General features: G+C 38.8%; 2 protein-coding genes across 3 annotated transcripts; one reads left to right on the top strand and one right to left on the bottom strand.

Moving 5' to 3' along the window:
• Positions 1–516: 516 nt before the first annotated feature.
• On the bottom strand, positions 517–12,234 carry cog1 (component of oligomeric golgi complex 1). Its single transcript, XM_026354832.1, has 15 exons — positions 11,864–12,234; positions 11,386–11,633; positions 11,051–11,232; positions 10,790–10,966; positions 10,259–10,415; positions 8,878–9,088; positions 8,407–8,770; positions 6,683–7,122; positions 5,309–5,455; positions 4,624–4,773; positions 3,464–3,588; positions 2,831–2,939; positions 2,533–2,642; positions 1,805–1,886; positions 517–814 (listed from the first exon to the last, which is right to left on the bottom strand). The coding sequence occupies exons 1-15, from the start codon at positions 12,167–12,169 to the stop codon at positions 677–679; spliced, it is 2,946 nt and encodes a 981-aa protein (XP_026210617.1). The 5' UTR covers positions 12,170–12,234; the 3' UTR covers positions 517–676.
• A 1,758-nt stretch (positions 12,235–13,992) lies between these two features.
• smim22 (small integral membrane protein 22) lies at positions 13,993–21,080 on the top strand. 2 transcript variants are annotated; one of them, XM_026361259.1, is made up of 4 exons: positions 13,993–14,089; positions 16,770–16,907; positions 17,855–17,925; positions 20,390–21,080. In XM_026361259.1, the coding sequence occupies exons 2-4, from the start codon at positions 16,778–16,780 to the stop codon at positions 20,435–20,437; spliced, it is 249 nt and encodes an 82-aa protein (XP_026217044.1). In that variant the 5' UTR covers positions 13,993–14,089; positions 16,770–16,777; the 3' UTR covers positions 20,438–21,080. The 2 variants fall into 2 exon arrangements, with proteins under 2 accessions (XP_026217044.1, XP_026217051.1); XM_026361266.1 differs by having other exon boundaries at positions 14,072–14,089; positions 16,765–16,907.
• The last annotated feature ends 40 nt before the right edge of the window (positions 21,081–21,120 follow it).

Below are 21,120 nucleotides of genomic sequence, written 5' to 3'. Positions count from 1 at the left end.
CGTGGAGTTTTGCATGAATTTGTCATAAAATGTGCTCTGATCTTCATCTAACTCATAACAATACAAAAACACAGTCTGCTGAAAATAATACTACACAAATATTATATGTTTTCATGTTTGTATTGAACATAACATGTAAAGAATGTGAACCCCTAGCCGAATGACTTCTCCAAGAGCTAATTGGAGCCAGGAGTGAGCCAACCTTGAGTCCAATCAGTGTGATGATATTGAATGTGTTGCTGAAAGCTGTCCTGCCCTTTAAAAACACACACCAGTCTTGGGTTTACTGTTGCAGCACTGTTGCTACTCTCCCTAGGCGTGGTCGTCCTGTAAAGATGACTGCAAGAGCACAGCGCAGAATGCTGAATGAGGTAAAGAAGAATCCTAGAGTGTCAGCTAAAGACTTAGAGAAATCTCTGGCACATGCTAACATTTTTGTTGACACATCTACAATAAGGAAAACATCAAACAAGAATGGAGTACATGGGAGGACTGATTGACATCTGACACATTTCCAAAGAAGAGCCTGTGTTTAATCTCACTTATATAAATTAATCAAGTCAATTAAAAGACATAAGCATTATTATTATTAGGAATATATATATTCCAGACATATATTTATTTGACATAGTTTATGCAAAAGCAAGGCAAATATAAAGTCTTGAGCAATAATGGGTTATTTGGCCATGCCAGAAAGCCAGCTGAGTTTAAATATAGAGGGAGTTGCCATGTCTTCTTCCTGATCAGCGAGTTGTCTGAAAAGGCTGCCTGGCTGGAAACTGTCCTCGCGGTCTGCTATGGATGACGAAGATGCCTGATGGATGTAGAAGAAAGCATTAGGTTTTCTGAGATTTGGAAAATTTTCTTTTTGGCATGTTAATGTAAATGATGACAACACAATGATCCATAACCAACATCCCAATTACCACCGTCCTGGGGGTGGTAATTGCATGTCATTAAATAATGATACTTACATTAATACAGTACATGTGGATTACAGTTTAACTTGTGTTTTTTTCTGCCAGCAGTGGCAGCACAGAGAGCATTGCTACTAAATAAGCTCAAGTCTGTGAGGAAAGGGAAAATCCTGCAGTATATTTAAAGACAAAGTAAATTAGATTTTTTCCATGTATAAAGATAAAGACCTGCCAGTACGTTTTTTAATTTTGTGATCTCAAGGGCACTAAAATGTATTAAACATTTTGTTAAGTTACAGCTTAACAAAATGGAATAAATCTACCAACAGTACCCAATAATGACAACATGAAAGAAGTTTATGTGCAAACATCCCTGTACATTGGCACATTCATATTTCCCTCGATCCTGACTAGTCTCCTAGTTGCTGCTGCTATAAAACATCTTCACACCGTGGTGCTACCACCACCATGCTCCGCTGTAGGAGTGGTATTATCTATGTGGCGAGCTATGCCTGGTTTTCACAGACATGACGCCTGGCATTTAGGCCACCTCTTAAGCACTTAAAAAATGGTAAATTAGGAGTGACCTAGTCAAAGTCTGGATTTAAATTGGATTAAGATGATGTTGCATGACCTTCCACTGAGGATGGGCCAAATTTCCTCCACATCAAGCAAAAGCTTAATTGAAGTTGTTGCCACCAAGGGTGGCACTGTAATGATCCTATGATGAACTTGTCTGGGTTTTTTAAGATTCAAAATTACTGGGAAGATACAGAGTATGACAGACAATATTTAACCCAGGTGGAACAAAACAATAAAACTCAGAAATGAAAACCAAATTAATACCAACATTCCAACATACTCAGTATGGGTTATAGGTTACTCACAAGTTGGTTAGGAGCATCAGAACATCTGGAGACTGGCTTGGATTTCCGTGCATTCGACATGCTGAGAGGCAGCAAACCGAATCTGTACAAGAGAGTCAATCATAGCCATTAGGTTTAGGTTAAGACACAGTTTTCCCCAGAAATATTCTCATTTATATGTGATTAAGAAAAAGAAGAATATATAATTATTTATAATATACGCCAACATTCAATATTAAAATGCTTTCTCCTACATTAACTTCACACCACTGGCTTCCTGAAAAATCTAGAATTGAATTTAAAATCCTTCTCTTCACATATAAAGCACTTAATAAACAAGCTCCAGCATATCTTAAGAACCTTACAGTATCATAATCCCTGCAGAGCACTTCACTGTCAGAGGGCAGGTCCACTTGCGGTTCTGCTGGGGATTTTTCTGTTAAAATTTTGCCTAGTGCTTGCTCAAATTAAATTGTTAACCAAGTCATATGCATTATTGTGATATTTAATCAGTAAGCTTACATGTCTGATGGCTGTAGGAGTAAGTAGATTTCACCTATTTGATTTGATGTCTTTGTTAAATAATGTGATGTTCTTTAACAAAGAATCAAAACACAACCTTGACAAACTGTCACCAGAGAATGTGGACAAACTAATATTCCTTGCACACAATAAGAAGAGTGTAGAGGACCAACATAGTCCTTGGTCCAACTTAGTGAATGTGTAAGAATGTATAAGATCATACTAACCTGATCTGGTTGCTAGCCAGTGGAAGAATGTTGTGAGGTTCCTGGCAGTTGACGCCACTGCTATGTGAGGCAAACTGCTTCTCTGAGCCCATCAGCAATCCCAGCAGAACCTGATATGGAATGTCATTCGACCCAATTAACAAAGTAACAAGGGACCTTCTCTTATATGCAATTACTCTGTGTTACACTAAAAAAGTATCTAATGTGAATGAAAGTAAGTGTAGTGATATTCATGTTTATCAAATTAAAATGTGTTTTTGTTTTATGTGCGTTTTTAATGTTAAGAAACTGAAAATACCGAGGTCCTCTGGGAAAGGCAGTTGAGATTGGTGTTTAGCAGAGGTGTGAACACATCTAAATCAAAAGGGTCAATAAAACTCTCCAGCCAATCACATAACTCGTGGAATCTGAAAGACACGGGAAAATGTAATTAACAGAGCTTTTTAATGGTACAGTGAACAACATGCAATACTAAAGCAACAAACCTTAATGGTCTGGAACTTCATATCATCACAAATCAGGTTTATGTTTTATAAAAAAGTGAGTCAAAACTGATGTGCTCTTCGCAGCTCTAAAATAGGGAAATCAAGAAAATTAAGCCTTCCTTGATTTTCCTTCCAAAAGAAATTTGGAAGGAATTTATATAAACAAAATCCACATTTGCTGAAAGTTGCAATGTACCTATGGAGTAACTATGTTTGTACAATGCATTATTCTTGAGTTTTGAGGTTTGCAAGAATGCGTCCAGGCTAACAGAAAAAGATGTCAGCTTGACAACATAATGTTCACACAAACTATGTACTTTAAAATTATTGGGGTTAACACATCGACCTGTGTGTGTATGGCACTTGGGCCTAGATTTTCAGGCCCCTTGCAGCAGGTTTTCCCTGATTGATACTTGTTTATGTCTATATGTGATGAGAATTCATACCTTGTGTCTTGATGGGAACGGAAACTCTTCCCCTCCTCCACTCTGTTGCCAAGTGTGCTGCTGAGATAACGAAGGTCAAACAACAACTGCAAGGCTCTGTTCTGAGTCATGGGGAAAACACTCTCCTAGACAATCAAAGGACAGAAAAAAACAAAGCACTGAAATTCATGAAATGATATTAAGACATTTCTTCTCTGTTTCCTACTGTTTTCCTAACTAGTTACTATGATGTTATTCTCCCACTCTTTTTCTTCTTTCCCCCGATCACTCTACCCACTCCTGAGGTTTCCTCTTCTGCAGGTGAAAAGATGTACAGCTGTATTAAAGTCTGGTGACTGAGTGGACTGGAGTGGCCTTTAGGATAAATTGGATGAAAGGCAAAGATGTAGCATGTAGCTCTGTAGCTCCATAGAGACATCAGATATAGAAAGCATTTTAACAGTGAGTTACTGATGGATTTAATGGTCATTGATGACTGATAACTGAAAAAACCTGCCGCAGGAGATGTTAACGAGCAAGTGCAACTTTAGTACGAGTAAAAATAAGAAATCTAAAGAGCCGAATAAAAAAGTCTGATACACTACTATTTGCTAATTATAGGCTAAATCCCCTGCTATCCTCAGGATGAGTATCTGATACTGGACTAACTCTAGTAAAGACTAAATGGAATAACAACAAATAATAACAAATACTCCAGTATGCCTATCATTCTTACCTTTCAATGCTCATTCCTCACTTTACTCTTAATTCTGTATTCAGCATAATAAAACTGACATAGCTGACATAAAATTTAAGCTGTGGGTAAGTTCAGGTTAGAGTAAGGGTGAGAATTGGGCAAATAGTTATCATTTAAGTTAAACTAATAATTAAATTAATAGTTATTAGGGGACCTGAAGGTAATGAAGGTCCTCTAAAGCAATGGAAACAAGCGTGTGTCTGTCTGGACATTTAGGCTGGTTCTCACAACCCTTCAATGAGCTGTAAAAAATGTAACTTTTAACTTGTGGTTTTAGGGTGAAATTGGATTGACACATGAGGCAGGTTAAGCATCGAGTTGTGATGGTTAAGGTTAGTGCATCATATCAAACAACTGATTATCCTCAGTTCAAAGCTCTGTGTGGGTGTGTGTGTATGTGTCAGCCAGTTATCCTGCTGCCCACCTGCTGTAAGAGGCTATGGTAGTGGTGTAGGACCTGAGACAGACAGGCTTGCAGCAGCTCCAACAAGGTGGGCCGAGGCAGGGTATGGCCTCCCACCTTGTTCACCTCCACACACAGCCTGAACAGTAGTGACTGGACAAACCAAGACGGCTGCAGAAGACACAAAATTTTACATCAGATCTAAATAGCATCAGAAATTATTGGGCCTCATTCAGAGTGTGAGAGTGATGAGTGAAGATGACAGAGCAGAGCACAGCACACAAAAAAAAGTGCCAGGAGTGGGTCAGGATGCAATGCTGGTGGTGGAGACACATCACTTTCCATAAATGATATTCCATGTATATTCTATGCTACGTTTATTAATTTCAAAAGATCATAATGCTTTGTAAAACAATGGAAAAAATAAGATAGAAAATATGATTTTGATTTATATAATATAATATTATGCAACTGCAAAATTAACAAAATTGCCATAACATTTTTGCACAAATATATCAGCATTCAAATGTGCATAAGTGTGCATAGATTTTGTTCTATGGAAAACAAATCTCAAATAAGAAAACTATGGTAAGTTCATTAAAACTTCCTATGCGGGTTTTAAGAAGAAATGTATTTTTAAGAACACTTCGTGAATGCGGCCCTTTGTGGATCTGATCTGTGTTAAAGGTCATGCTGAGTGGCTGACCTGGACTGGAAGACGAATTTTGGATGTGACACTGCTCCCCGACTCAGCCTCTTCTTGAATCTCCAGATCCCCCCAGTTTGTTGCTGTTTTTAGGATGGCACCACCACAATCAGCGTGCAGCGCTGTGCCAAACTTATCCAGCAGTACCTGTTACAACACAATATAATGTAAGTAGGCAGGTCTAACGACATGATTAAAAGCTGGATTCATAGATATATTTTGCTACTTGTGGGCACTGGAACACTAATATTTGGAGTCGTGTTTGTGTCATTCTCGTGTCATTAGCTGTTAAATGCTTCACATAGTAGTATTTGATTACAATGGCAAAAATAGAAGAAAGTTTTTATATACAGGTTTTGGTCATATTATTAGAATATCATCAAAAAGTTGATTTATTTCACTAATTCTGTTCAAAAAGTGAAACTTGTATAATATATTCATGCATTACACACAGACTCATATATTTCAAGTGTTTATTTTATTTTTTTTATTTGATGATTAGAACTGAAAACTAATGAAAAATCCAAATTCAGTATCTCAGAAAATTAGAATATCACTTAAGACCAATACAAAGAAGGTCTGTGGCACAGCCCAGGTTGCTCTGATAGTGGCCTTCAGCTCTTCTGCATTGTTGGGTCTGGCATATCACATCTTCCTCTTCACAATATCTCATAGCCTTCCTACGGGGTTAAGGTCAGGCGAGTTTGCTGGCCAGTTAAGAACAGGAATACCATGGTCCTTAAACTAGGTACTGGTAGAGTTGGCACTGTGTGCAGGTGCCAAGTCCTGTTGGAAAATAAAATCTGCATCTCCCTAAAGTTAGTCAGCAGCAGGAAGCTGCTCTCCAGGGTGTGGTTATCCCTATTGCTTGTACACTCAACAGTCTTCCCCATGATTGTGTTGCCTACAGAACTAGACTGAGAGACCATTTAAAGGCCTTTGCAGGTGTTTTGAGTTAATTGGCTGACTAGAGTGTGGAAAAATCCTCTTTGTATTGATCTTAAGTAATATTCAAATTTTCTGAAATACTGAATTTGGGGTTTTCATTGTCAGTTCTAATCATCAAAATTAAAAGAAATAAGCCCTTGAAATATATGAGTCTGTGTAATAAATGTTTACATTATACAAGTTTCACTTTTTGAACAGAATTAGTGAAATAAATCAACTTTTTGATGATATTCTAAATATATGACCAGCACCTGTATACTATATAAAAAGCAAGCAAAATAATGAACTATCATCTTTAAATGCTACAACATATGCAACATATAATTCTTTTGTTGTCTCTACCAATCAGATTTCTACACTTTATACTGTATATTGTAGCAAGTAAAATTTCACAGATCCAAATTTAAATTTGTGACAATGTCTGACTTTGGAGAGGGCAGAGCTCCAGATGTGGTATGCCTTCATGCTGCAGTTGAGAAGCTCCTCCTTCAGACCTGCCCACTTGGCCTGGGCAGTGCTGACCACAACTGTGGCCTTGTCTTTTCCCACTTTCCTGCTCTGCCTAGGGGTCCCTTTGGCCAAGGTCAGAGACCTACTCTGTTTTCCTAAGATGCAATGCTTCAGGTTGGGGCAGAGTTCACTTATGGACTGGCAGAGCCGTGCCATGAAAAGGACTGAACTGAGGTGAGTGGGGCTTGGGTCTGGTGAGACTGCAAGCAGTTCAGAGCGGATGGAGGACAGAATGTAGCGAATACAGCCCAGGCAGCCTTCACGTAAAGCCTCTTCTACTGCCGGGGAGTCCATAAAGCGGTTATATGATGATGCTGACAAGCTCTCAGCAGTTCTAGAGACTGTGGAATCAGACCCTGAAAAGCACAGAATATAAGATTTGTTACCAAAAACAACAAATATAAATACAACACCCACTGTAGCATTTGCTTATAGCAGGTCCACTGTGGGAAATTATATATATTACAAAAAATCATAGGGTTAATGTTTATGTGGTAGTGTGGAGAAGGAAAATCCATGGGCCTGTATTCAAATGAGTGTAGTAGTAACAGTAACAACAACAACAACAACAACAACAACAACAACAACAACGACAACACACTATATTTATGGGAGTCTTTCATGATGCTCAAAGTCACTGTACAGATAAAAGCAAAATAGCATAATTACAATAAATAGAATGTAGAAAAGAGGGTGGTAAAGTTGCAAATGGCCTAAAAAGTGAATAACAGGTAGTAAATGCAATATGTAATGGGAGGCCAATGGAGTTGCTGCAGAATGTAATGTCACAGGTTGATAGAGCTTGTGTGAGAATGCGTGCTGCACAATTCTTTACAAGTTGCGGCTTGCGAAGGGTTTTTGGGGAAGACCAAACAGAAGTGAGTTGCAGTGGTCAAGCCATACCATTTGAGTCGCATGCGAGTCAAGATTTTATTTCAAAGAGGCAGTCAGTGAGGGATGAAGGAGAGAGGGAGAGAGTGTAACCCACGTAACAGTGAAAATGAATATGATATTTATAAAAATGTAACCAAGGGGTAGTATGTAAATGAAGGAGAGCCAGGACAGACCAACCCCTGGAGGATTTGTTGATATATTGGCCAGATGAATAATTGCAGGACGTACAGGAAAAGCAGGATAAAGGGGTTCATGGCCTGATAAATTGTTTTGAAAACCAGGAATAAGGGTTGTGAATGCTATCTGTTTTCCTGTTTGACAGTTTCAAGGAAAGGGTGGGACCTCTTTTTGGAAACAGTATAAGAGCAGCCATTTTGTAAAACCTAGGTCAGAGAACACTGACAATGTCTCCTCTCCATGCTGCATGTATCAACCCAAAAAGGTCAATTCCATTGATCAGCTAATTCAGTTTGATGAATTCAATTGCTTGATAAACTGGCAACTCTCAAATTAAATTAGAGGAATTTCCACACTACCCAAGCCAATAGCTGTTTCAGGATTGTATTCACAAACAAAAATTTCACAACCTTGAGACCAGGCCGTCCAACCAGCTGGTGTACACCTGTATCACCTGGCCTCACTGTTCACTTGGCCACCTCCTGGAGACTAGGTTAGGTAGGACAACCGACATGCGAACCTGAAGTTTGTCTGAATATTGTACTGGGTTAAATTTTAACTGTGCCTACCTGCATCTTGGAAGGGAAGGTAGTGCTGGAGGTCATCCAGCCTGGTCTTCAGCTTTGCATCCATGGAAGAGCAGAAATTCTGAACATAAGGTGTTAGGGCCCGTGCCTTCATTGTCAGGCCACTCCTCTGCTGCTGATGCCCTTGCTGGGTAACAGTGACCCACCCTGCATCACTCAGCAAGTCCCCTGGAGACTCTGACCACAAGAAGGAGGCAACATCTACTTCATATTGGGCACCATGGCTGGAACCAGAGTTAGTACTCAAAGAAGAATTGATAGACTGGCCCTGCAGATCCTTAACAGCTGAAGTGAAAAGCTGGACAGAATTTGTAGAGATGGCTTCAGTTTCCTCTTTGGTGATTGCCTTGGGGAATATGAAAGAAGAAAATAATCACTAAAGTAGTAGAATACTGCACAATGACATTTAAATTCAAGAAAAGACTATTTAGATGAATATGGAAGAGAACCCACCTGCACACGCTGAAGGAAAAGCTGCTGCAAAAAGTCATCCCAGACAACCAAAGGACGCTCCAGCAGTCGCTGGCACACAGTGCTCCAATGTTGACTGATGGAGTCAGTGGACAGGAGGTCCCACACAGCATCTCTGATGGCTGCCAGCCCTTTGAGGCTCTTGACATAGACCAGAAGGCTGCCAACACCATGGCAGATGTCCTCTTTACAGCTGAGAATAGAGGAGACATTGCAAAGGCATTGAATAACTATCTCTAGAGAATCATCATGACTGAATCAAGCCAAGAAAACATCTTAAAACTAGTTATTCAAGTGATTCAATAATACACACTCACACATGCACACACACAAGACAAAGTTTTCAAATGCCAAGACATTATAGGAGTTTTACATTTAAATGTAAAATTTATATAAAAACATATTAAACATGTTACGTTCAACTTAATCAGCAGGTAAACTGCTTAAAACTTCCAAGATGAGATGAAGTATGGGTGGTCTTAAATTGATCATGCATGCCATCCCAGGTGTTAAAATATCTCACTATTGTAGACTGATAAGTTCAAGTTTAAGGTTTTCGGATTCAAATGAAATAAAAAAAAAAAAGTTCAGAGCCCAAAGGTATAGCTTATAAAAAGACGATAGATGCATCGCGTTCAAGACATCCTCAATTAGCATGCAGCATACTGAAGAGTAATGCCATTCACAATGGCAATGACTGACAACTTAATTTTGCAGAAAGACAATGCATGTGGAGAAGAAAGGATCTGTTGAAATAGTTTCTCTTGATGGCTTGGCTAGCTCAATTACCAGATCTGAACTCTATTAAGCTGGTGTGGTAGAAGCTTGATAAAAACACTGCCCAGCCAGTACAGCAGACCGTCAGGAAGTGCTGCAGAAGACCTGGGAGGCCTTCAAGTAATTTTGACAAATAGCAGAATGCTGATTATAGAGCAGAACTCCAACATCAATTTGTTCTACACACATCAGGTCATGTGTGCAGAGTGTGTGCACCCTTTTTTTGCACAACACATCAGCTACATAACTGGTTCCTAAGGTCTAAAGAGATGATTGTGCACTGCAGATGCAAAACATTTTTCAATATACTCATCTGTTTATCAAAATCTTTTTGCAATAATAGTCTGAAGCTTGGATTCAAAGATCACTAATGTTTTGCCAAAATCAAGTCATAAATGTTTGGACTACAGTTTGCATTTGGGATTAGTTGGTTTGCAGAATGAAAGAAAAGCAGCCAATAAGCAAATCTGGGTATTTACATCAAAAAATGTTGGCAAAGCAAAGAACAAGCACTAAATTTTAAAAGGTGTGTATTAAAAAATATCTACAACAAAATAAGGTAAGGAGAAAATGACCAGTGCCTTACGTATTGATCCACTGCTGCAGGGTGTCCCTGAGCTGCTCTCTCTGAATTGGCTGAGCCAAGGTGCGAAGGGCAGGCTGGAACTCGATGATGGAAGGAGGAAGGTATTTGAACCATCTGCCTATACTTTTCTCTTCCTGCATCACCATCTGGCCTTTGGCTGTGGAGGAGAAATATCAGTAAATTTACTTTGACTGTATATTTTATTTCATTTTGTGAATGGCTCTTGAGCCTGAGTTAGAATTTTCTGTTTGCATTTATGACTATTTAAAGCTAAAATCGGGTGGCCTATGTCTTTCTGTGTTTTAAGGAAAAACAGATGGGGGTGCACATCATAGGTGACAAGCATATAGGTGCCATTGATGTGGTGGTGTATAATGGTTTACTGTACATGCTGCCATCAGGGCAATAAAGTTACTTAGGCTGGACTTATTAAAGTTTAAAAAATATAATTAATGAAAATAAAAAGATCACTTAGAACCGTTTGCTGCGCTGTGTTATATCATAAATCCTTCTTCTATAAATACAGTTTACCTGCAGGAGTAGTAGAAGTAACAGTCTCAAGGATTGAGAAGAGCAAGCCACAAGTCAGGGCTCCCTCTCCTAGCCTAAGTCCTCCCTCTGGTGGTAGGTAGAAGACAGCATAAGCCTGAAACAGAGTGGTGACTAGAAGTTCCACCAGGCTGCACACCTGGGCCTTGATCCCTGCACCTGGATAAAAATAAACATGTTTACAAAATGCTTTAACAATTTTAAAGGGAAAAAACATTTACATGTTGACAGGACATATAATACCATGCTGTGGCTGGTTGAGTAGCTGATGGACAGAGGCTTTGCGAGCCAACAGGAAGTCAGCTAGGGCTTGGCGTGGTGAGCTGCCCTCCAGCAACATGGTAGCCACAAGAGCTTCAGCAATGGCCTGGTCTGACACTGCCCGGCCCTGCAGCAGAGACTTGCTGTCCAACAGAATTGTAGACCTGCAGGAAGATGGGCTGCTTACAAACGTGTGACTTGACTGTCTTTTAATAATGGAGTCTGAGTACTGAGGCTTTTACCTTAATCCAAACAAGGAATTTCACTTTATAACAAAATGCCTCCCCAAAAAACACAAATAAGAAAACATCCAGCACCTGAAGTGTCCGGTGATGGCTACCTGTCGGACCAGGATGGGAAAGCGGGCCAGGACGGGACTATACTGGCCACCTGCAGTGGCATCCAGCTGAAGCAAAGTATGCAGGTGGCAGCACAGCAGATAGAGCTGGGTGGCCTGGAGGTACTGAGAGGCCTCCATGGCGCTCCAGATGCGCTCTGGGATTTCCAGAAGGAGTTTTATCTGGGAGGCCATGATGTAGAACTTCTCCTGCCACTGCACTTTGTTCTACAACAAAATGACAGTTAAATTAAATATTTGTAGTGGACAAAAGGGGCTTTAAGACACTTTCCAGGTAATGAAATGTTTGAGTGTGTGTAGACAAATGAACACACACAGATGTGAATGAATTTCACATCTGAAGTGTCAAATGTGAGAGGAAACACTGGGTATATTCAGTAGTAATATGGTATGTACGGGGGGGTTGAACCCTCTAACACTGTCTTTATCAGCTTTACCTCCTGTCTGCAGCCACTCGCAGTAGCTGTGCCTTGTTTCAGCCTGTGGCAATAATGTTGCATGTCGTGGATAGACTGGACGACGCTCTCCGAGCACTGCTTCATCTCTCCGATGGTGTCGGCGGCGTCTATCAGGTCCCGGTAGCGCTCCCCGACCATCTGCCTCAGCTCCTCCTTCTTCTGCTCGATCTCCCCCCGAGCTTTGCGTTCGATCCGACGGATCTCCTCCGTGTTGTAGCGCTCGAAAAGAACCGTCGGTTTCTTAATCTCCGAGATACTAAGAGACAACGCAGGATTGTCCGCCATCGTAACTCCAAAACTACTCCAGTTGCTGCCGGAACTCGACCCCGGAAGACCGGAGGAAGTACACTTTCTGCTTCCACGTAAGCAACTTGGAGATGACGTCAGAATAGAGGCTCTGTCGAGACTACGCCTCCGCCTGGAAAGCTATGACAGGCCGTTTTAACATTTAAGAGTTTTAAACTGAATATCCATTATCATGTTTAAGATATCTAAAATAGCAATTTGACTAGTTGAAATTATAATGCGAGTAGGCAAAATTAGAATTCACGATATCTGACCAGTAAGAGTGATATTTTAAGATATCGACACTACATTTTAAATAGTCACAATTTCACTTAAAGATATCTATCAATGGTTAATTGATTTGAATTGGGAAACTAGTTGAAGATCTACAATTCAGTTTTGCCTAATCATAAAGTGAATTACAGAGATTCAATTCAATTCAGCTTTATTTGTATAGCACCAAATCACAACAGAAGTCATCTGAAGGCTCTTTACAGTGTTTAAGGTTTACGACCTTAAATATATATATTTAATATAACTGTATAGAAAATTATAAAAACCCAACAATACTATTTGAGCAAGCTTTAGGCAACAGTGGAGAGGAAAAACTCCCTTTAGAGGAAGAAACCTCCAGCAGAACCAAGTTCAGGGTCGGTGGGCATCTGCCTCAAGCAGAGCAGGCAATAAACAAACAAACAAACAAACAAACAAACAAACAAACAAACAAACAAACAAACACAACAACAATCAGCAAAAACATTGGGCAGGTTGGCAGGGCCAGTAACTGAACTCTGGAGATAGAGGCTACATACAGGCTACAGCTCCAAGGCCGAGGATACCTGCAGAGGAGAACAGAGAGGAGGAAACACACATAAGATATCTTTAATTACATTATGAATAGTCACAATTCCAATTACAGATATGTTTAATTGGCCACATTTTTCTTTTTTTTTTTTAAAGATATCTTATTTGCCTTTTTTGATATTCAACTGTAGATATCTTTAATTGCAGTTTTGACTAGTCAGAAATACATTACAGATATCTAATAAATGCTAAATTGGCGCAATGACGTCTGTGACATCATTTTCGACTGACTTCACCCACATCGTTGTCAGATGTCCCCCTCATTCTTATCCCCTTGCTGCCGCCTCCTGCCGTCGTCTGCTTCCTTCGCAGGGCGCCGTTCATGTCGAACGAGCCTAATGTGTTTATTGGTCATTAAAGCTGCCTGTCAGGGAAGATGTCCCTACACGTTGCTTCTTCCTCTTTCTTTTTTCTACATTTATTTCAGAACAAATTGTTACAGGCATCAAGGCACACGAGGTAACAAATAAGAATGAACAAAATTGAATCCATAAAATAGAAATATATTTATTGAATAGAAATGTATTGAAGAAAAAATACAAGAAATAAATGAAATAAAACACACATAGGCCCGTATGCGTACAAGTAGGGCTCTTTAGGTTAATATTTCTTCACAAGGACAGATTTGAATTTTTTTTATATAGGTTAATATTGTATTTTCTTGTTTTTTCCCTAATGCAGTTTCCTTTGCCAGTTACTCTTATGTTTGTCTAACACTTCATTTATGATTGTGACAACACTCCTCAGTACTTATACACAATTTAGACGTTTTCAATCAAGCCGTCCATCCTTTGTTTGTTGATAAGCATGCTCCTGTGCAACATGACAAGCTTTGGAAAGAGATGAAATGTTTAAGTTTCTTTCAAAGGTATTAATGTTGTGTTAATTGCCCACACATTTTCCATAAGGCTCCAGTCCAGTGTGACTCATGGTTCTGTAGTTCACAGAGTATAGTTTCATTTCCAGATCAGGCTAATGGTGCGCGTCAGTCAACAGGTGCGTCATGTGAGCTACCTGCGTACCCGGAAGAAACACTGCAACAGACTCCGTTTACAGGTAGGCAGCTGTTGTTTCGGAGAAAGAAGTTAGAATAACTAATAATTCTAAATATAGGTCTATTAGATGAATTACTTTTAAATAAGAGTGTTGTGTGAAGACGTTTTTTGCTTTGCCTAATTTAAACTAGGATGATTTCTTAAGTGAATCAAAGCTGATCTTAGCCTAATGATGCCTAACTACCGTCAACACAACAGGTGCGTTGATCTGTTCGGAACAGAGTGAATAGGCCTTAATGTAAAAGTGGATTTCGAAGGCCTAGTTAAGTAAAGTTTTTTTTTTTTTTGGGCTTACTTGTTTGTTTAGTTTTAAATATATAATGTACGCACGATATAAATGTTAATACTATTCATAAATACACATTTTAATCACAATCTTAAAACCACTGTTGTTATCAAGAACATTAGCCTCAGTCGAGATGAGCAAGTTCTGCGCATGTCACATCGGCGCGCAATGCATGCTTGACTTGTTCCCGACTTGCTCTGACGTCATGCATGCGTAAGCAACGATTATCTCGTGAGTCCAAGGCGGCCGCAGATTTTGGAGCCAGGCACTGAAGATAAAGATAAAAGATAAACTTCTTATTGTCATTGCAAGATGCCAACCAGTCTGTGCCATATATGAAATAAAAAATAAACCCAGAATAAATCATTTAAATCAGTATATAAAAACCAAAACAAAACAAACAAACTCAGTAGATGCGTCGCTCTCCGACCTGACCTGAACTTCTCCCTGAAGTAGTAGAGAGAGTGTGCAGGGTTTGTAGTGTCCTTTTTGAGGCGGCGGAACTGTGAACCTGAAGGAGAGGCACTGTTCTCCTCTGGCATTGGAGAGCTTTCTCGAGAAGCTAAACCAAAACACAGTACGTGAGGATGCTCTCAATGGAGGATCGATAAAAGGACACCAACAGTCTCTGGGAGATGTTGTTCTTCCTCAGTACCCTTAGGAAGGGCAGTTTCTGCTGGGTCTTTGTTATCAGCTCAGAGGTGGGGTACTCCTCCAGGTTAGATCCTCCTCTATGTGGACCCCCAGGAAGCGGAAGTCTGACACCCTCTTTACACAGTCCCCACTGATGTACAGTGGAGGGACCTCAGTTTTTGTCCTCCTGAAGTCATTAATCATCTCCTTTGGTCTTTGATGTGTTAAGGAGCAGAATGTTGCTCTGCACCGACTTCAAAATCTCAGGACATGATGGGAAACGCCTGGCTCTTGACTAATCAATGTTTTACAATTAAAGTTTAATCAGCAAACTGGTATGATGGCTGTGTTTCATTATAATTTTAACAAATTTCTTGTTAAAATATATTCATGTGGAGGTTAAACCATAAACACATCATCTCTTGTAAAGCTTTTTTAACAACAAACACAAGTCACTGAAAAATAGAATTTTATTGATTCTGTATTCGACCCCTTAGGATGTGAGTATTTGTTGCTTGCAGCAAAAATAGCTGTTCAATTAGTGTAAAACTGGTTTGGAATTTTAATATAATATATATAATAATAAAGTTGAAGTTTAATTACAATCATTTAGTATGAAAAAAATTAAAAAATTTAATGTCATTACCTGGAAATCTGTGTAGTATTATAGCATTATTTCAACTCATTTACTTGCCAAAGTATCCTAAATGAGAAAATAATCAAATTTACTAGTAATTACCCAATAATTAGCAACTGAGTAAAAGTTAGAAATGTACCTAAAATACGTAGTAACCAAAGTGGGCTTATGGACAAGAAATGTAATTTTATGTTTTATGGTTTATATTCCAAAGTATATGGTAGGTAAACATTTATATTTCAAACAGAGTCCTACAGACATTTCTGTTGCCCAATGATTACAAAAGTATGCAAAACAGTGAAATCAAAAAACTGAAGGCTCATGAGACGATGCACAGCATTTTAATAGTATATACATACATCACAATATCTATCACAATTTCAATTTCTCACAAACTAGTAATTTTCTAACACTGTACTAATTACACACTAACCATGGCAATAACCTTACAATTACACAGCAATTTACACTGAATACATACAGTATGAAATTTGTAATATGGCTGTAAGCACATTACAAGAGGCAAAGTACAAGCTGCAAAATGGCAGCATTTCACAATTGCACAGTAGTTCCCACCTAACTAGTAACTGTCTAATACGGTGCTAATTACATTACAATAGTCAAAATATGTGCTGCAAAATGGCCAAGAGCTTCTTACTTCACAATATCACGCTGTTTGGACATTTATGAAAAATGAAAAACTAAAGTAAAGGATGAGAGTGTATCCAAAAACAACAACCAGTGTCTCCTTTGAATTTTGAAACTGATTTAGCTTGCTGTAATCATTCGTATGGACATTAAAGAGTGATTACAGTGAGTTTTAGAAATTACACATGGGCACCTTACTATTGCTTTATGATAGATTTTTTAACAATTTTAACCTTTTCCTAAATTTATAATCATTCTAAGGGCTACCGGTGTCACATTTACTCCAGTAATTAATAGTTTATGTTTATTAAGTTTTAAAATAATTGGATAAAACATGAAATAATAAATGCATGTTACCATTTTTAGATACACTGTACTACTTAAATAATTATGCCATATTTAATTGAATTGGAACACTGCCTTTTTTTGGTGGAGTGTCAATAATGGAATACTGTAATGTCTGTAATCTGAGTGCAGAGAAACCAATGGGTCAGACGGCTGTAAAGCAGCAGTTTGAGGATCAGTTCAATGATGTGGTGTCCAGACTGCAGTCCAAGCAGTTCTTCCAGTCTGACTGGGACATTGCTTCATTTGCAGTCTTCTTCATCTTCATTGGTGAGTGAAAATGAAAGAAATTGATTATACAGGCCAAGAGGACATTCTGCAATACATACCACATGTATCCTTGACAACCTAAACTGCCTGATAGAAGCTACAAATAGCTGTAGTTAAGCTTTCAATTACAAAAAGTGATGTAGAAATAAATGATGCCCATTTGTTGCATTGTTTCTTTTCAAAAGTGACATCTCGCAACAAGTCAGCCATCACCACTTCACAAATCTATGTATTTAGACCAATCACAATGCAGCAATAACCAAATAACTGATTCTAATTGAACTGAAATGAATAATAACAAAGCATATTTCATCCATTTAACCATCCATCCATTATCCTAACCATTTATCCTGTTAAAGGTCGCAAAGTGCTGGAGCCAATCCCAGCTGTCACTGGGTGAGAGGATGGTTACACCCTGGACAGGACTACAAAACATATGTAGTTATAAAACCTACATGTAAAAATGCACCTTATTCACCCATTCACTCACACACCGATGGCAGAGCTGCTATGCAGCTTATCTGACTCACCGGGGGCAACTTGGGGTTCAGTATCTTGCCTAAGGACACTTTGGCATGTGACAGGACAAATCAAACCACCAGTCCTATGACATACCTCTTGAGCCACAGCCACCCTGGTATTAAAAGGGTGATATGTAGCAACACAGATATAACATAGAAAAACTATAGGTATCACTCAGTAGAGCTAGGCAGAAAGGCGATGTACAGTAACCTGTACTGTAAACCGCCTTTCATTCAGTGACAGGTAGGATTGGCTGCATCGTCAAAAAGGTTTTATTGATATTAGTTATTTTATGTATCTACTACACAAACCTGAACATGTCATGTAGGTGGATTTGGTGTGATGGTCTGACTAGAGTAGAGGGGGTTGAGTTCTACAGAAAACACTGATCAGTTGTGCTCTATCCACATACTGTGTGTTGTCAGGTATGGTTGGGCTGCTGTTGATCTTGGTCCTCATCCGATGCTGCTGCTGCTGCTGCTGCGATGATGACACGGTAAACACACACGCAAGAAAAGAAAAGAAGGAATAAAAATGCACACACAGATAAATGGGAGGGCTAAACTCTGAAACAGTGATGTTTGAATGTTGAATGATTGTCATCGGTGGTAATAGTTAAAGTAAGGGCATTTCCACACTCACAATGTGTAGGGAACTGGGACTAAACAGCTGTGTAGCCTTCGGAAAGCCACTAGTCAGTGAGACTAATTAGAAAGAAAAGCTTTAATTTGCTAGGGAGCGTAATGATTGAACTCTGGAGCAATGCAAAAAGGTCATACGGTCTGATGAGTCCAGATTTAGCCTGTTCCAGAGTTATGGCTGCATCAAGTTAAGAAGAGAGGGAGATCAAGTGATGCATCCATCATGCCTACTGCCTACTGTACAAGCCTGTGGGGGAAGTGCTATGATCTGGGGTTGCTGCAGTTGGTCAGGGATAGGTTCAGCAAATGTTATGTGCTCAAAGAATTCAGGTATATACTGAATGACAAGGTTATTCCATCAATGGATTTTTCCTCCCTGAGGCATATTTCAAGATGACAATGCCAGGATTCATCAGGCTCAAATTGTGAAAGACACAAGGTTTAAGGAGCATGACACATAATTTTCACACATGGATTGTCCAGACCATTCAGAATCTCTGGGATGTGCTGGAGAAGACTTTGCGTGGCACTCCGACTCTCCCGTCATCAAAACAAGATCTCAGCAAAAAATTAATGCAACTCGAACGAAGCTTATCGAAATGATACAAAATATTTTTTTTATACTTCTTTTTGGAAGTGCAGTGTATAAAGTATGTGCACAGTAGAAAAGATACAATTTTATACAATTAAAAATAGCCATATAAAGAAAAAGTCATTGTGCATGGGAGTTAGGTGTAACTTGAAAAGTGAGAGTGACTATGGGGCACTGTTCAGCAGCCTGATTGCAGTTGGGAAGAAACTGTTCTTGTCAGGTACTGAGGGGAGGGACTGAAATTCTACAATCCTGCAATCCTGGCCTTGAGACATACAGGTTCTAGGGTGATGGGAGGCTGCAACCCATCACCTTCTCAGCTGAGTGATTGACGCACTGCAGCTATGTAAAAATGGGTTTGATGATGGCAGTGGAAAATGGATTTGATGATGGCAGTGTAGAAGTTCACCAAAAATCCTCACATGGAGCTGAAACATCCTCACATGGAGGTGCCACAAGAAGTACTGAGCCTAGATGACAGTGGGGATGGCCTTCATGAAACCAGATGGTCCATCTTACTTCTTTTGGTCGACTCTCAGAGATGATGCTTATAAGGTTGGTGTTATCTGCGAACTTCAGCAGTTTGACAGACTGATGTCCAAAAACTTTATTGATCCTTTTGGGGAAATTGGGTTGGACAGCTGCCAGACAGTACATATCGGCACTACTATGGGGTTTCAGTGTCTTGTCCAAGAACACATCAGCAGGTAATTAGAAAGAACTGGGAATCGTAAAAAGTGCAATTTTTACACATCTACAGGGAAGTAGGGAAGAGAGCTATATGAGAGGTACATGGCACACTCCAGCACATTAGTCAGTTAAAAGAAGATAGTATGTAGTTACTGACATCAGAGAAGTCTGGTGTGTTGCTGTCTTGTCATGGTGATAAGTGCTTAATACCACTCAAACACAAGGTGTTTGTTGTGTAAAAAATGTAGAAAACAGGACAAGATACAAATTGTTCTATTTGTCTCCAAAAATCACAAAATTGTGGTTCAATATAATTCTCTCTCCACTCTAGTGTCATGGCAACTACTCTAGCTTGCCAACATTCTACCCCAATGTATTTCTCAGTGTCTGCCTTTTTGAGCAAGGCTCAAACAAAGTGGAACTATTTAAAAAGTATGAATACAGTGTGAATGCTGAATACAAGAAAGTACAGAAATGTATGCATTATTTAGAGTCTGAAAGTATGAATTAGTAGAAAGTTGAAAGATGCACGAAAACTTCTAAAAAACTGTGAATTTTGAACATTTTGTAATCGTCTTGAAAAAAAAGGTAGAAAAGGTGAAAAAATAGTTATGTATGAAGGGTTTGAATGAGAAAATTACAAGCGTACATATCCTATATTAGCTGAATATGTTGAAGTTTGAATGGTTTGAATATGTTGAAGTGTGAAAGGAGTTAAGTGCCAAAAATGGGCTGAATAACAAGAAAAATAAAGATTTCTATGAACCAGAAAATAATATATCATAATTACTTATTACCTACTTATTTAACAACTTGAACCTTCACATTAGTCCCATAATTGCTTGCACTCCAAGCACGAGAGTCACAGAGTCCAAGCAACTGCTGGTTGCTATTTTAAAAAGCCATAATAAACAGGGCACAGGAGTGTTCCTCCATTTATTCCAGTCATTAATGGATTCTTTAGTTTTATAGGATTGCTGTATGTACTGTAAGAATGTTGTCTATTTAAAATAACATACTTTTGGTTTTCTCAACAGCCTAGAAGAAAGAAGGTTGGCATAGAAAACATGGCTCTGGAACCCTGACAGCTGAACTGCAGTAATGAAGTAAAGTGAAGGCGACTGTAGTTAGAAGTAGAAATTGTTGTTCACAAGTTATGGAAATCTAATACACACAAAATGTCTGATTGATCTGACAGATTAGAGGGAGAAGTGTCTCTGTGATAAAATGCTGACTGAAAAAAATAGTTTTAATTTTGGACCTTGTTAGCTGTTTGGAGATGATCTCTTTTGGACAATAGTAGCTGTTGCTCTGAACTATAACATATATTTAGGCAAGAAAAGTTTTTAAAAAATCTTTAAAAAGTTTAAAAAAACTAAGGATGTAACACATTACTGCTCACTTGTCTGTCAGATATTAAAATGATCACTTCTACAATAACATGTTTCTGTAACACTTAGCCAGAATCATTTCTCCTTTAATTCTATTCAAATATGAAATTTTGCTACAGTCACTGTAACAAATATATGACTAAAATCTGAATGTCACAGGGCTCCCTGTATTTTATCGTAAATCTCAAACAAAAAACACTTTTTGATCTAATATATCTCTACAGTACAACTTGGCCATTTAAACCATGAACTGCATATAGAGGTTGTGTCTAAATGACAATGACAAGTTCACTATTTGTTAGATTATTGTTGTAAATAAAAAAAACCCCACAGGGAATATCTTTTGTAATTATTGAATTATCTGATCACCACCACTA

Source organism: Anabas testudineus, chromosome 8 (genome assembly GCF_900324465.2).
Source record: "Anabas testudineus chromosome 8, fAnaTes1.2, whole genome shotgun sequence".
In the NCBI taxonomy this organism is placed as follows: Eukaryota; Metazoa; Chordata; class Actinopteri; order Anabantiformes; family Anabantidae; genus Anabas; species Anabas testudineus.
The sequence above is the reverse complement of the archived record's forward strand: the minus strand, read 5'-3'. Positions and strand labels throughout refer to the sequence as shown.